Source organism: Cervus canadensis, chromosome 1 (assembly GCF_019320065.1).
Source record: "Cervus canadensis isolate Bull #8, Minnesota chromosome 1, ASM1932006v1, whole genome shotgun sequence".
Classification (NCBI taxonomy): domain Eukaryota; kingdom Metazoa; phylum Chordata; class Mammalia; order Artiodactyla; family Cervidae; genus Cervus; species Cervus canadensis.
Genome location: NC_057386.1, coordinates 119,633,297 through 119,650,537, shown reverse-complemented (window position 1 = coordinate 119,650,537; position 17,241 = coordinate 119,633,297). Strand labels below are relative to the sequence as shown.

The 17,241-nt window shown below is 46.2% G+C and overlaps 1 protein-coding gene across 6 annotated transcripts in view; it reads left to right on the top strand.

Moving 5' to 3' along the window:
* TBX5 (T-box transcription factor 5) overlaps positions 1 to 15,973 on the top strand; it is a 52,949-nt gene extending 36,976 nt beyond the window's left edge. For all 6 annotated transcript variants that reach the window (XM_043439884.1, XM_043439863.1, XM_043439846.1 and 3 more), the window contains exons 8-9: positions 2,436 to 2,662; positions 13,796 to 15,973. In XM_043439884.1, coding sequence (XP_043295819.1) covers positions 2,436 to 2,662; positions 13,796 to 14,373 — 805 coding nt within the window. In that variant the 3' untranslated portion in view covers positions 14,374 to 15,973. The remainder of the gene's footprint in view (positions 1 to 2,435; positions 2,663 to 13,795) is intronic.
* The last annotated feature ends 1,268 nt before the right edge of the window (positions 15,974 to 17,241 follow it).

Genomic DNA, 17,241 nt, shown 5'->3' with positions numbered 1-17,241 from the left:
GCTTCTCTGTCCATGGGATTTCCTAGGCAAGAATACTGGAATGGGTTGCCATTTCCTTCTCCAGGGTGTCTTCCCGACCCAGGGGTGGAACCCGAGTCTCCTGCATTGGCAGGTGGGTTCTTTACCACTGAGCCATGAGGAAAGCCTGCAAAAAAGTAATAAGTTGATCTAAAAGTTTTCCCATAACCCCAGCTTCTGGAGGGACCCACTGGGATCTATTTCATAATTTAGATCATGTTATATCCTACCTCTTTAACTTTGTTTATCTTACACAGATTTATGAATTTATTCATAAACATGCTTCTTATTATTTTCAAAGGTTGCATGAATATTCCATCATCTAGCTCTGTCAAAGTTGACTCAGCCATTAATGAGGACATTTAGATTGTTTCCAGTTTCTTCCCTTTGTTCTGGAGAAGGAAATGGCAACCCATCCTTCTTGCCTAGAGAATACCATGGATAGAGGAGCCTGGACGGGCTTCCATGGAGTCGCAAAGAGTCAGATGTGACCGAGCAACTGAATACTTTCTTTCATAGACAATGCAGTGGAGAAAAATCCTCATACTTACCTTCTTAGGAAAATACATAGTAATGGGATTGCTTGGTCCACTTTATTAAAAATTTCAAAAATGAACGCCATCAGGAATTCCCTGGTGATCAGGTGGTTAGGACTCAGTGATTTCACTCCCATGGCCCTGGGTTGAATCTGTGATCTGGGAACTAAGATCCTGCAAGTTGCGTGGTATGGCCAAAAAAAAAAAGGTGATACCATATTGCCTTCCAGAAAAGATGGGCAGATCACCTTATCCACGCTGTACTAGTTACTGTCCTGTGCAAGATATCCTTTCTGATCCCAAACCCTGGCAGCCCTCTTCCCTTAGTGGATGTGAGAATGTCATGGGTTGGACTGTTCTCTTCTTTAACAGCCTAGATATTTCTGTCAGTTCTTCCTTTTACCTTTGAGCTTTTCTGCAAATGTCCCTCCTTCACTCACCTGGTTTCCTGTGGGGCTCTTGGTGATACTCAGCTCCACTTTCCTCCTTTCCAGGACAGGTTTCTGTTGAATTGTCCGAGCTCTTATGAGGACAAAAATAGGAATACCTGAAAGCTAAAGGGAAGGGAATGTGGGGGGACCTATCATAAGAGTGTGAGGGACCAAGAGTTTCCCTGGTGGTCCAGTGGTGAAGAATCCACATACCAATGCAGGAGACACGGGTTCGATCCCTGGTCTGGGAGGATTCCATGTGCCGTGGAGCAGCTAAGCCCATGCGCCACAACTACTGAAGCCTATGCACCCAGAGCCCATGCTCTGCAGAAGGAGAAGCCACTGCAATGAGAAGCCTATGCACCATAACCAAAGTAGCCCCCGCTCGCTGCGACTAGAGAAAGCCCACGCAGCAATGAAGACCCGGCACAGCCAATAAATAAGTAAATAAAAATAATAATAAAAAAAAGAGTATGAGGGACCAGATTTCGAGCACTTTGGGAGAGGCTATCCATGTGGCACTGTATGCTGAGGTTTAGAAAGGCTGTGATCCATGTGGCATCTTAAGCTGAGGTTTAGAAAGGCTGTGGTCCACTGGTGGAGATGAGACCTGACTCTGGATCTGCCTCTCCTTAGATCACATGCTCTGTTCTCTATCTCCTCTGTCCTCTTTCTTTCCCTCTTCCTGCCCCCCACCTCCCCCGCACTGTGTTTCCAAAACTGTGACTGTCCTGCTGATGGCTGTCATTTGTTATGACAAACGCCACTGTAAGGCTTCCACGTGTATTAACTCATTTCTTCTCTCAACAATCCTTTGAACCTAGATTTTGTTTATTATCCATTTTTTACAGGTGGGAAACCAAGGGACAGAGAAGTTAAGTATTGTCAGAGGCAACAAGTACAGCAACTCAAAAGGAAATCCTAAGGCACAGGCAGTAAACTCTTCAGATTGGGGTGACCTAGATATTTCTGTGACTACCCTAAGTGGTCAGCTGCCATTCTTGACTAATGTTAGGGAAAGACCACAGCCTCATTTTAAAGATGGAGACCAAGAAGTTAAATCTCAGTGACTTCTCAGCTCTCTAGCATTTGAATTAGGGAATTCAAAGACATCTAGAATAGGGTGAAATATTTCAACTGACATGTGTTTGTTGATTTTTAGGAGGAATTCTGAACTGGGGGTGCTCATTTACCTTTCGGCATATATATAAAACTGTTCATGAACCTACTTGCCTAAAGTATAAGACATGAAAAGATGGTGACTAAATGTATATGTCCGTGACATAGGATGCTCTTGAGTATAACTGTATCTCTCCATTCATCAAAGATCCCTTTGTTTCTTATTCTGTGATTTTTTCCCCCAGTGGATTCTTTGACCCTGTGGTTCAGACAATGAAAAGATCTCGATCATGCCACTGATCAATGTTATTTTGTATCTTCTCCCTTTCAGTAAAGAATATCCCGTGGTTCCCAGGAGCACAGTGAGACAGAAAGTGGCCTCCAACCACAGTCCTTTCAGCAGCGAGCCTCGAGCTCTGTCCGCCTCATCCAACTTGGGGTCCCAGTACCAGTGTGAGAATGGTGTGTCTGGCCCCTCCCAGGACCTCCTGCCCCCACCGAACCCATACCCACTGCCCCAGGAGCACAGCCAAATTTACCATTGCACCAAGAGGAAAGGTGAGTGCGACTGCCCTGCCCACCTGGCCACTTTCTTTTCTTCTTCTTTCCCTTGAAAAAAGGAAATCCACCTAACTACATGTATATGTATTTTTAAAATGTAAGCAGTGCACTGAGGGACTGAGAGACTGTAAGAGAGTCAAACCATTCTGGTACAGCTAAAGATTCCTTTGTCACATCTCTGCCAAGTTCTAGCCCCTTCCTTGGGGAAAGCTTATTTGAAATGTCCAGACGCATTTATTTATTTACACTTGCACACACACACAAATGCAGAGTTTTGCTTTTACTTTTAATTGTTGATATCATACTGTACCTGTTTTGCAACTTGTATTTCTTAAAATTTTAGAATATATTGTATTTTTTTAACTTTTTATTTTATATAGGAATATAGTTAATGAAAGGGCTTCCCTGGTAGCTCAGCTGGTAAAGAATCCACCTGCAATGCAGGAGACCAGGGTCAATTCCTGGGTCAGGAAGATCCCCTGGAGAAGGGATAGGCTACCCACCCCAGTATTCTTGGGCTTCCCTGGTGGCTCAGCTGGTAAAGAATCCGTCTGCAGTGCGAGAGGCCTGGGTTCAATTCCTCATTTGGGAAGATCCCCTGGAGAAGGGAAAGGCTACCCACTCCAGTATTCTGGCCTGGAGAGTTCCATGGACTGTATAGTCCCTGGGGTAGCAAAGAGTCAGACACAACTGAGTGATTTTCACTTTCACAGTTAATGAACAATGTTGTGTTAGTTTAAGGTGTACAGTAGAGTGAATCAGTCATACATATACATGTTTTGATTCCTTTTCAAATTCTCTTCCTATTTAGGTTGTTACATAATATTGAGTAGAGTTTCCTGCGCTCTACAGTAGCATACATTGTAGATGTCTTTTCATGATCCTAGAACAGCCTCATTCTTTTTAGCTGCTGAAAAGGAAATATTACCCCAAAAGGATAAAGCCAAGTTTATGTTGTCAGGGGTAGTCAGAGAGTATGCTTTCAGAGTCTTGGTTGTATTATAAGCCTACAACCTACACTCCGGGGAACCTCCTTGGAATTTGATGTGCTCTTTAGTCCTTGAGCAAGGTTTTTTCCAAGTGGATTCTGAGCTCTTCTTTCTTTTCCAGATCAGTACCAAAAAAAAAAAAAGGTGGAGAGGGAGTAAAGAAAATCATGATAGATTTTGTCTCCTGTGCATCCCCTCTTTAAATCTCCTCGGCTGTTGTTTGAGACATCTCATCATTTCCTTTGCCTAATGAGAAATGGATGACTTCCTCCTAAGCTATCTGAGTCCAGAGGGGAAGTTAAGGCAGGAAATTTCTGGTGGCACATTTTCCAAGGCAGAATCGAAGGTGTGGATGTGGGCAGTGGGGCCAGGGAAACAGATCTGAGTCTCAGCTCTGCCACCAACTTCCTGGATGACCTCAGGCAGGTGTCCTAGCCTCTCTGGGCGTCAGTTTGTCACTTTGTAAATAGTGCTAAGTTCCTGAGAGCAGTTGGTGCTTGGTGAGCACCCCGTGGGTGGAAGCTAAGTGAATCCCAGGAGGAAGTAAAGAGAAGGCTGCTCATTTAGGTGAAGGTTCGGGAAGACAGACATAAGGGGAGGGGACTGTGCAACCTCTTGCTTACGCCTGTGATTTTCAGAGTCAGACTAGTGAGATAAATCCGATCTTTGACATTTTCACATGTTTATGATTAGGGGCAAGTTACTTAGTCAATGCCTCTAAACCTCACAACAAACCTCTGTAGATTGGAGCCTGTAGATTGGACCTGTCTCCTCGGCTTGATGTGAAGAGGCTATGAAATCAGCGCTGGGTTGAATTAATAAACCAGCCCTGTTTTGCTCCAGATGGTCCGTGGCCCTGTCTTCTGAGTGCTCCCTGTTGGATCTCAAAGCCCCATCAGCCAGCACGACGCCTTTCAAAGTCCAGTGGTGCCCGGACCTTCTCTTTTGACATGAGAACAGGAACACAGTTTGGCTATTTGACATTTACCAAAGTCACGTTTTGAAAGAGGGAAAAGCTGTCATGGGTCCAAACCTAGGGCTGGGGAGCTGACCCGGTGAGACCGGCCTTTCCAGACTTACCTGAAGCTCATCCAAACTCTTTGGATCTGGAAGGCCTGAGCAGCATCAGCCCATCAGGCCCCCTGGCCCGACTCCCAGCACGCCCGCTGCCGGATGGGCTGGAGCCCAGATGCCTGCAATATGCCTCTTCAGGCACAAGCAGGGGTTAAGAATGTCCTGTAGCTCACAGGTCCCGGTGTAGAGATGCTGTTTCATATTATATTTCAGGGAGCCCTGATGCGGTTCCAGGCCACAACCTTTTCAGGAACATTATTAAGTAGGCACTGTTATATAAACCCATTTTACAAATGGGGAACCTAAGGGAAAACTGTGAGCTGATGGTTCTTTTTTTTCTTTTAATTAATTTATTTTAATTGGAGGCTAATTACTTTACAATATTGTAGTGGTTTTTGCCATACATTGACATGAATCAGCCACAGGTGTACTTCTGTCCCCCGTCCTGAATGCCCCTCCCACCTCCCTCCCCATCCCATCCTTCAGGGTTGTCCCAGTGCACCGGCTTTGAGTGCCCTCTCTCATGCATCGAGCTTAGACTGGTGATCTATTTCACATATGGTAATATACATGTTTCAATGCTATTCTCTCAAATCATCCCACCCTCGCCTTCTCCCACAGAGTCCAAAAGTCTGTTCTTTACATCTGTCTCTTTTGCTGTCTCACATATTGGGTCATTGTTACCATCTTTCTAAATTCCATATATATGCATTAATATACCGATTGGTATTTTTCTTTCTGACTTACTTCACTGATGGTTCTTTTTTTTAAAGCTACTTTTCAAAATGTTTTATTGATTTTTAGTTACTTATTTATTTTGGTTGCATTGGGACTTCATTGCTGCATGTGGGCTACTCTCTAGCAGCGGTGCATGGGGTTTCGTTGCGGCGGCTTCTCTTGCTGTGAGCACGGGCTCTAGGGCACGCAGGCTCAGTAGTTGCGTCTCCCAGGCTCTAGAGCACAGGCTCAGTAGCTGTGGCACACAGGCTCAGTTGCCCTGTAGCATGTGGAATCTTCCCAGACCAGGGATCGAACCTATGACCCCTGCATTGGCAGTCGGACTCTCAACCACTGGACCACCAGGGAAGTCCAAACTGATGGTTCTTGAAGGCAGAGTTTGAACCCACACCTGGCCTGCAGACTCTGCCTGGACTATGAACCACCACCCTTCCTGCCTTCATGACCTTTACTTATGAGCTGCAGTCTCCAAATTTCATCATTCACTAGAGATTCTACTTTTGGGATTGGGTCCTGTTCGCTGCTGAAGAGCTCACAGGTTTGAATTAAAGAGTCTTTTGAAAAAAAAAAAAAAGAGTCTTTTGATTAAATTGATGCCAGACCAAGAAGAAGAGGGGGTAGTTACAAAGAATCAGGGTGCTGTTTTAGGTTCGATGCAGCATCCTTGAAAATGCACTCCTGGAGGATACAGGAGGAAGGCTTTGAATGCAAGGCTGATGAACCTCTTTGGGTGATGGGAGCGGTTGTCCTGCACGTGGTACTTTGCTGAGATCTTCGCATGAACTTGGGATTGACTTGAGGTGGCCCCTGGGGAAGCTGGAGTCAGTGGCTGGTCCACTGCAGTCTCTCCCAGCAGCTGATACTTGCCAGCAGCGTGATGGTGGGTAACTCGCTTCAGCTTTCTGAGCCTCAGCCAGCTTTTCTGCAGAATGGGGACGACAATAGTGCTTTCGCTGCAGGGTTGTTAGGAGATGAAATGAGATCATCCCGGTGAACCCGGGACTGTGAGATAGGTACAGGCATGTGAGAGCCTGGTACCTACAAGACCTCTATTGAAAGTGAGCTCACTGCCGTCCTGACTTTGGGAAATGCACACCATTGCAAGTAGTGCAGACATTAATGTGACTCGTTATTGACTTGTTTGATGGCAGTGGCGATCGAATGCTATGAAGGAGACGCACAAAGTGCTAACAGAAAGCAAAGTGGGAGACTTCCCTGGTGGCCCAGGGGTTGAGAATCCACACTTCCAATGCAGGGGACGTGAGTTCAATACCTGGTTGGGAAACTGAGATCCTGTATGCCACGGGGCAGCTGAGTCTGGGCACCACGCTAGAACTAAGATCAGACACAGCCAAATAAATAAATGTTTTTTGAAAGTTATTAAAAATAAAAACAGCAAAGTGGGTAATTGGACTAGAATAGGGCATCGGGGAAGAATTTCAGTTGAGGTCTGTGGAGAGTGGGTGTCAGATATGAGACTGGGGAGTCAAGTGGGTGTCTAGGCATAGAGAAGAGCATGTGTGCAGACCCTCAAAAAATGGGGAGCCCCCTCTCACTGGGGCAGTGGACATAAGACCAGCACGGTTTGCGCACAGAGCAGGGAAGAGTGATGGGAGAGAAGGCTGCTGAGGAAGGCAGGGACCAGCACAACGCCAGCCCTTGTGAGCCACTTTGAAGGGTTCAGATTTTATCTTAACACTGACGGGTGGCCTTTGCAGGAGTTTGAACCCATGAGGGATGTGATTCTGGCTTTGTTTTGAGGCAGTCCCTTTGCTGGGATTGAATTGATGCCAGGGATGGTTCATAGGCTATTGTAGGCTCCAAGGTGTGTGAGATGGCGATGGCTCAGACCGAGGAGTGTGGAGAAGAGCTGGAGATGTTCGAGGAGTCAGGACGTCGTGACTGGTTGCAGATAACAAGGTGAAGGATTGCCCCCTCTTTGACAGATGTGGACCCTGAGGCTCAGAGAGATGGAGTAACTGGTACAGAGTCACCCAGCGAGCAGGCAGCTCCACCCCCTGATTCATTCTGAGGTCTGTGCACTTGGGGTGCAGGGCTCATTTTACCTTTGCAGAAACCTCTGCCCCTCTTGCCTCCCTCCACCTCCAAAAGACAGCTCCTGGGGACAGAGAACATTCCAGCCAAGCTCCATCTGTCCTGCCTGCCTGCCTTGGAGACGACAAAAAGCAATTCATCATCAGCCTCCATTGTAAAGCGATAAGGAATCAGCCGAGGTTTCCTTCCAGTTTGGGACTCCCGTTAAGTGATAACTCCATGGGTGGCTTCTCCCCCACCCCGGCCCCTGCCTGCCCCACTATCTGACTTCCCCTCATTGTCTGTCTCCTTTCCAACCGGCCCAGGAGGCAGCCCCAGTGAAATGTCAAAGGACCAGGCCAGCCAGGGGGCCCCTTGTGTTTGGACCCAGCTGTCTCCAAACTATCTCTCCTGATGGGAGGAGCTAAAAAGCTGGGAAAGTGTTTTATCAACGCCACTCCATCACATCCAGTCCACCCGGGCCTGGGAGACCACTTGTCTGTCTTTCTGTCTCCTTCCCACCCTGACAGCCCTCCCCAATCACTGGAAACCAGAGGCGACCCAAATAAAGGTTTTAGCAAAGCCAGTTACTGCACTGGATACTGAGAGGGAAAGGGGAGAGGAACTGGGTACCGTAAAGGGCTTTGCATTTCCTCAGCCTCCTTGGTTTTTAGAGCGTTCCCATACCCTTTCCTTCACTGGAGTCTCCCTGTAGTCTTTGAGTCACAGGAGATGCCTTCCACCCCCTTGGCAAATAGGAGGCAAATAGAGGCATAAGAGCTTGGGGTAGATTCCCAAGGTTATGTGGCTGGTGAGTGGCCGATCCAGGCTGCAGTCATCAAGTAAATATTAACGGCACACTTACTTTGTACTGGGCAGTGTGCTGTATGCTGAAGATAAGGGGGGAGAGATGGCAAAGGTCTGTATTCCCAGGAAGCTTGTATTCTCACTGGGGGAGACTGATAGCAAGCAAGTCAGTACATCCCATGGTTTTGGATAGTGGCTCACTGAGATTCGAACTGAAGTCTTTTGATTCCCAATCTTCCCACAGTACCATCCAAGTTCTTTGTACTTTAAGGTTAAGAGCTAACAACGTGTGGACAAACTCATACACACCAGTCCACCCATTCATCCAAACATCTATCCATCTGTCTGTCCATCCATCCATCTATTCCTCCACCCACCCATCCATTCATCCATCTGTCCTTTCATATATCTATCTGTCCATCCATCTATCCATTCATCTGTCCATCCATCCATCCACCCATCCATCTATTCATCCATCCACCCATCCATCTGTTTATCCATCCACCCATCCATTCATCCATCTGTCCTTCCATGTATCTATCTGTCCATCCATCTATCCATTCATCTGTCCACCCATCCATCAACCCATCTGTCTATTCCTCCATCCACCCATCTATTCATCCATCTGTCCTTGCATCTATCTATCTGTCCATCCATCTGTCCATCAACCCATCCACCCATCCATCCAGAGGATCAAGGTTACAACCTTTTCATAGTCTCTGAACACAGTGGGTTTCCTGAAGGCTGAAGGGCTGGGGCCGTCTATCAGAAAGAGCACTGTTCAGAGTCATAAGGCCTGAATTAGAGTTCTACTTCTGACTTGGCAAAGGTCACTCAGTTAAGGAGTGGCATTTTATCTCTCTGCCTCCAGTGTCTTTATCTGTGAAGACTCTCCCACAATCTTTCATCTGAATGAACTCCATCAGCAAGGGAAGTGACCCGTTTGGCAGTGATGACAATGTTTGCTCAATGGGATCAGAGATTTGAAATTAGCTCTGTGAGTTTCCTAGCTCTGGAGTTCACCCAAGTACCTTCCAGTATTGGACAACCTTCACAGAGCCATCTATCCAGTCTTCCGAGAGGGGAAAGAGAGTAGAATTGTATTACTTGGGCAGATAAGATTTGAATACTTAGCTTAAGTACAAGGAAAATAGAAACTAGACTGCTTTATTATTATCTCAATTCTTTCACATGAAATTTATGTATCATCCCCATGTATAATGGGTTTCCTCCACCACTCAGTGGTAAAGAATCTGCCTTTGATGCAGGAGCCACAGGAGACTCAGGTTTGATCCCTGGGTTGGGAAGATCCCTTAGAGAAGGGAATAGCAACCCACTCCAGTATTCTTGCCTGGAGAATCCCACGGACAAAAGAGCCTGGTGGGCTACAGTCCATGAGGTCTCAAAGAGTTGGACACGACTGAAGTGACTTAGAACATTAGCACCCCATGTATAATACAAACAAGAATTGAGATTGGAATGGTATAGGGGTTTGCCCAAGGTCATGTAGCCAGTGAGTCAAGAGATGTAACTCAGTGCCCTAAACTCTATATCCTGGATTCATCATTAAAGCCATTTTATCCAGAATCAACAACATCCGGAAACACACCAGACACTAGGGTTTTTTACAGTGTGGCGTGGTGATTGGTGGTCAGAATCAGGAAGAGCTTTACTGTTATCCAAGGAACTCAGCTGGGTTTTGGACATTTGAAGTATAATTGACCACCCGTATGCAGCTTTCTAAAATCGAGCTGTGGACTCATCTCATCAAGGACTTGACCTTTGACTGAAGCCCATTCCCCCAACTGTGGAAGATAAGCAGGACTCAGCTGGGACAGATGTGTTTGCTGTTGATCAGTTATCAGGCTCCCAATAAAAAGATAGAAACCAAACCATCACGAAAATAAACACAGAGATTACATCCCAAGCACTTACCATGACCAGCATGAAGTTTTGATCCTGGCTTTGGAGTTTCTTTACAGTGTGATGAGGACCAAGAGAAGCTGGAGATGCTTAAGTCCTGTTTCCATCAATAATCCAGCATCAAGGTTTTCTTAGGACTCTGCATCAGATCTTTGGAGTATTAAGCCTTGGAATGTGTAATTTTACGATTTTCCAAAATGTGGCTCTGGCCTTTTTCATATTATCCTTCCTTTTTTTCTACTTGTAACCAATCTGGAAGGGGATCAGAAACTTGGGACTGGTTAGTTTGCCTTTTTTTTTTCTCTTGCCAAGGGTACCCTGCAGCTGTACTTTCTATTATTGAAAAGGGGAACGCCCTGGTTAAATGGAAAACCGAAAGGTTATGATTCCAGCAACAATGGAAACATTCAGATTTATGGATCTGAGGGGTGGAGGGAAGGAAGAATGGAGGGAAAGAATCGAAGGAGGAGGTGGCCAGGACAAAAAAATAAATAAGTGGAGTGTAGCAGTGTCCTTAAGATGCCCCAAAATGCTAGGTTGAAAAGTGAAAAATATGGACCCTTGCTCATCTGGATGTCTTCAAACATCTGGATGGTTGGCATCATGTAGCTATAACACCTGGAATAATGATGATTTCATTTTTCAATTTTTGGGGACCAATGTTTGAGTATCCTATGGGTCCCAGATGTGTCCCAGAAAGAATTTAGCTGAAAATAAGTGCTTGCTATTGATGGGTGCAACCTAGAGGTGAAGATACATGTTTGGGGGGAGATTTTGGACGTACCTGGCGTATCACCTGGAGAATGATGAGAGTGGAGGTGTTGGGTGGAACCCACATCTAAGCCACCCTACTTGGCATGGGCTGTTGGTTTATAGTACAGTGCTAAGCCGTAGGACTTACTGTGAGGAGAAGACGGACTTGAAGCTTTACCTCTAAGGACTACCTGCTCATCACAGTGTCAGCCTCCTGCTCTCACAGGTCCTGCCCTCGTTCCCTTGCCCCTGGACGGGGGAGGATGGAGAGGGGCCGAGGATGTGCTCTGAGCAGGACCATAGCAGTTGACCAGCACCTGGTAGGGGCTTGGTCGGGGCTCAGTCGGTATTTGTGGGGTGGCTGAGTGAGTGGCATTGGCTAGTAGAAATCCAGAGAGCTGGAGGCAAGGTGAATTAGTCATGTCTTCGATCCCAGCCTCCACTCCTTCCCAGCTGTAATGGCCTTGAGTAGGTCACTCCTCTGAGCTTCAGTTTCTGCCTCTAAGAGATGAGAATGAGAATAGCCGCCTTGAGGAATAATGGTGAGATTAGAGTTAGGCCCCTTAGTAGGTACTCAATAAATTCTAGCTCTTATTTCCTTCCTTATTTGGTCCTGTGTCCTGCCATCAACCATCACTGTGGTCACAGATGTGGGAGTGTCCCAGGGTTTCATTTTTCTTCACACCCCAAACATGGCATAGTTCCTTTTTTAATATAGACTTTTTTTTTTTTTTTTTAAAGAGAGCTGTATGTCCTTTTATTATAAAGAAGTTTAGGCACGAAAGATAGAGTGGTTTACCCACACCATACCACCATTTGACAGCACAGCTGGGAAAAGACTCTGTTTTCTAAGTCTAGTTCTCAATTATTATCGGCGTATTTCTTAGTGTTGTTCATTAGAAAGAGATCGGAAGTGAGGAAAGAAAAATCTCCAGCTTGGGGAGTAAAATCCCAGCCAAGGAATGAATCCGTGTGAGGTTTACGCCTGGGTAGAAACTCCCTAGGACTGCTTCCCCTGAAGGAAACACCTGGAGGTGTGTTATTATGGATGAGGTCTGCTGGGACACAGGTGGTGTTACCCTGGCAACACGAGCTGCCCTGGGTGATAGATGCAGGAGATTTCCATGCTCGATATTATTACGCCTGAGCTGCCCAGTGAGGTAAGTATTGCTGACTCTGATTCAAAGGTGATAAAAAGGAGTCCCAGAGATGGCAGATACCTTGCTAGTGTCCCACCAATATTAAGTAAAAGGGCCAGAGTCAGGCATGTCTAGGTTTCTTAACTGAGGTCTGCATTTTAGGGGGTCTTTGGGCCCCTTGAAGTTGTCCGCATCGCTTTTGTCTATACCTACAGTTCTCAAAATGTTGTGTTTTTTCCTAGAAGAGAGACCAGCACTTTTGTTAGAACCCAAAGGGGTCAGTGACCCCAAAGTGGGTAAGGAAGACCCTCTTTCAGCACAGAACTCTCTCTCCATTGCTCTGTATTAGGGATTAATTAGTGCCCACAGGAAGGAAGTGACTTGCTCAGTGAGGAAATGGTGACATACTAATTGGTACCAACTCCACAGATCCTCACTGGGTCCTTGTTCACATGAGATGTCAGGAAGGGATTTGGGGATTCATTTCCATTTCCATCCATGTATCCATCTGTCCACGCACTGTTCCATCCATTGCAGAAGTATTTGCTGCATGTCTTACGGTCTAGCATGGATTGAAGAGCAGGGATTTTATCACGCGATTCCTCGGATTCTAATCCCAGCTGCACTGTTTATCAGCCACAGAGGACCACGGGCAAGTTTCTTTTGTCGTTGTCATTGTTGAGTCTCTCAGTCATGTCTGACTCTTGGCGACTCCGTGGACTGCAGCACGCCAGGCTCCCCTGTCCTTTGCTATCTCCCGGAGTTTGCGCAGGTTCATGTGCATTGAGTCGGTGATGCCATCCGACCATCTCATCTTCTGTCGTCCCCTTCTCCTTCTAGTTACTTTATGATGTCGTGTTAGTTTCTACCGTACAGCGGGATGAATCGGCCGTACATACACACATACCCCTCCTTTCTGGGCTTCCCATACTATCTCGGCCTCTGTGTGTCTCCTTCGTCTCATCTGTAAGATGAGGATACTAAGAGAACCCGCCTCGTGAGTTTGTTGAGATTAAATGGGTGACCTCATGGAGAGTACTCAGAACAGTGACAGGCAGTAAGCACTGTATGTGTTTTTATTGCTATGGTTGATGCTGTTGTTATTGTTGTTACCAGGTATATGTCCCCAATTCTGGAAAGATAGTGATGGCTTTTCCAGACCATGTGTTGCCTTCATAAAATTTACATGCTGGGGAGGAGGGAAGAGAATAATAATAATTGTCATTTATTGAGCGTTTCCTTGTACCAAGCTCTGGACTAAGTTCTTAACCTATATTTTCCCATTTCATTTAGTGCTTCCCTTTCTAGAAAGTGCCATTATGACTCTTTCCATTTTACAGGTGAAGAAGCTGAGCTCAATTTCCCCACCTTCTAGAATTTATACAAAGCATCTTCTCTAACAATTGCGTTAATGTTCTACTGAGGGAATACACTAAAATTGATTTTTTAAAAAAGAAACTGGGCTCGGAAAGGTCAAGCTGTTTGCTTAGGGCTCTGTGGCCCAAAGTGTTAGCCGTGACAGGCCACCCCCTTTATGATTGGAACGGAGGTTGGAGCTAACCATCTTTCAGACTTAATCCTTCCATCCTGGGGCCAAATGGCTATCTCAGCCTTGAGCTGTGGGGTGGCTGGTCCCTGGCCTCATGGGTGTCTGTCCTCCTGTCTTCCCGCAGATGAAGAATGTTCCAGCACAGACCATCCCTATAAGAAGCCCTACATGGAGACATCGCCTAGCGAGGAGGACCCCTTCTACCGCTCCGGCTACCCCCAGCAGCAGGGCCTGGGTGCCTCCTACCGGACAGAGTCAGCCCAGCGGCAGGCCTGCATGTACGCCAGCTCCGCGCCCCCCAGCGAGCCCGTGCCCAGCCTGGAGGACATTAGCTGCAACGCCTGGCCCAGCATGTCCTCGTATAGCAGCTGCACGGTCACCGCCGTTCAGCCCATGGACAGGCTGCCCTATCAGCACTTCTCCGCCCACTTCACCTCGGGGCCCCTGGTCCCCCGGCTGGCCGGCATGGCCAACCACGGCTCCCCGCAGCTTGGAGAGGGAATGTTCCAACACCAGACCTCCGTGGCCCACCAGCCTGTGGTCAGGCAGTGCGGGCCTCAGACTGGCCTCCAGTCCCCGGGCAGCCTCCAGGCGTCGGAGTTTCTGTACGCTCACGGTGTACCAAGGACCCTGTCCCCGCATCAGTATCACTCGGCCGTGCACGGAGTCGGCATGGTTCCAGAGTGGAATGACAACAGCTAAGGCCAGGCCTGCTCCTCTGCTGCCGTTTTCCAGAGGGAGGGGAGAGAGGGAGGGAGAGAGAGACGGCCACAGGGAGAACCCCACGGACGGAATGTCTCATTTCACCGCGCGTTCACGTCTGCACTTGAGAACTGCCCCTGCCCCCACACCCTCCCCCCCGACACTGATGTAATCAGTCGCTTGAAACCACAATTCAAAAAATGTGACTTTGTTTTGTCTCAAAACTAAAAAACAACAAGAAGAGATGAGTCCCCGCCGCCCCACCTCCCACCCCGCACTCCTCCACGACCACTGCCTTCCTCGACCGGCCACAATCACACCACCTCTAGGACGCCCTCTCTGATTTCTTCTTTTGGTCTCCAGAAAGTCCTGCCTCCTGGAGTGTTTGATCCTCATGCGTAGTTGGAGTCCTTCCCTGTCTTGGTGTTAATGTTGACGTTGTTATATAATAAATAATAATATATTTTTTCTTTCAATTTTCTTAATGGGACCCAGTCCCTTATTCTGGGGGAGGTCTGAGACAAGTATGTTTCAAGATGTGTACTTGTGGGGTTCCCCTCAAATACTCCTCCAACCCCCCAAACCTAAATTGGCCACCCTCCCTCTTGACTAAGAAATTACCTACCTCTGCCAGGGATGTTTCTGTCAAGCTTCCTGCCTCCCAGCTTCTCTCCGATCTTGGCCTCCCTTCCCCATCCTCATGGAGCCCAGGTTCACCTCCTACCCACCAGTGGGGTCAGGATAACGCCGGACTCCATCTGGCGTCCTATCTCGCTCGGCCCTCCCGTCTCCCCGGCTTCCCGCCCACTGAAACGTGGCCTATACCTTCCCAACCGGAAATCTCGCTTTGAAAAACTTAAAAAGCCCCGGTTTACGTGCGGGCAGAACTGTGATAAGCAAGGCTCAAGCTCTGTGCTGACAAGCGTTGTGAAAAAGCCAAAATAAATATTCGTCCTGATAACCAAAAAAAAAAAAAAAGCCAGCCCCCAGCTTCCAAACCTCCATCACCGCCACCGATGACCCAAACTGGATGCAAAACCAACACCACCATCCCTAAAGAAGCAGCCAGACTTAACTCACCGAGGAGCATTCTCCAAAGGCATCACACCAGCACCAAATGCAGACCCTAAACTGTGGTTACTGAAAGCAGAAAATGGTTATTAAAAAAAAGTGTGTAAGTAAAACATTATTGCAGGGTTCTTCAGATGTAATATTTTACTGGTACTATTTATTTATAAAGAGGAGTTCTAATTAAGTAATAGCCTGAAATGGAATCCAGCATGGGAGCTGGCCAAAAGCTTTTAATTTTATTGATACTCAAAACCAAGTTTGCATTTTTTCTTCCCTTTCAAATGTGCTTTGCTTTCATGATTAAAAAAAGTTATTGTTTTTTTTTTTAAAACTGACCCTAATAAAGAGAACAGGGTAATATGTGAGACTGCGTATGTTCAAGTACGTAAGAGTGTGTGAGTCTGTTTGTCATGTGAGTGTCTTTCTGCGATTATGTCTTTTTATGTTGCTAAGGGCGGGGTGGGGTGAGAATTAAGTACTCATTTCGTATATTTGTGTGCCAGTTAATGCCTAATAAATACCATGTGCTTTAAAAAGTACAAGGGACTTGAACACCCATTTTTTTTCCCCCTGTGTTCTTTCAATGGACTGAATTGAGAGGAAATTCAGTGGAGGAAACAGAAGGAGAAGTTGTCTGGCAGGTGAATTTTTCGCCCCATCTGCTTTCTCCAGCTGTTCTCAGGGGTGTTTGGAATCCTGTATTCAAGTGTGATGGAGCTGAATGTGTTTATCCACTGACTTAGACTTCTGGAATGGAGATATTTGTTTTAATTGAATTTGAGTCAGCACTGGAAAAGAAAAATCAGGAATCCCAACTAACCAAAAAAAAAAAAAAAGAGATATTGGCCATACCTAATACTTAATACTTAATTTTCTGAAAGATTTCTTTGAGTTAATTTACTGCAATGAATAGTTTTGGAGGTCCCCAATACAGGTAACTTTCTGAACTTTCTGTGGATATTTACTCAAAGCCCATAAATTTAGGATGTATGAGTTTGTCCTGACACTTATAGGGCAAAACAGAGCAGCAAACCAGTAACGAGATTAGTGCCGCCATTTTTTTTCTATTTTTATAATTTTGGTGCCCATACCTTTTAAATGATCTAGAACCATCAAATATGTCACATTGCCTTAAAACAGGAACAACTGGCTTGTTGATTCCAAATTATTCATTTAATCGGGTCTCCCTGGACCTTTCCTAGCAGAGAACTCCCAAGAAGTGTGAATTAATTATAAAGAGATGACAATTCAGCTTCTTTCAAGTATGATGGAGAAACTAGGTCAATGGCCTTCCTGTCCCCACAGAGAATGAATGAGTTAAGTTTCACTGGAGAAGTTCTGACTGTACTCTAAGTAGATATTTACTCTCATGAGTTAATAAAGGGGGCTTGAAAAACTTACCTTCCCAACTAATTAACCAACTACACAAGATAAGCAGTCTTAGTCCTTCTCAAGGGTATCACAAGAATACTGAGTTAATGCTCCTATCTCCAGCACTCAAACAGTTGCTTCTTTGGAGAATCATTAAAAATATGTCCAAGCTTCATAAATCAAAAAAGGGACACTGTCCTTCCATAACAGAAGCCAACTGACTTCTTCGGGTTCCAAAGAGTGGTAATAAAGGATCTTTATACTAAATTGGTAGGTTTAAGGATGTCATATCCAAAGATTCATGTAGTCTTATCATTGTTTAGATGTCAAGACACAACACTGGGGACGTCCCTTGTGGTCCAGGGGTTAAGACTTTGCCTTCCAAGGCAGGGGATGTGGGCTTGATCCTTCGTAGAGGCACTAAGA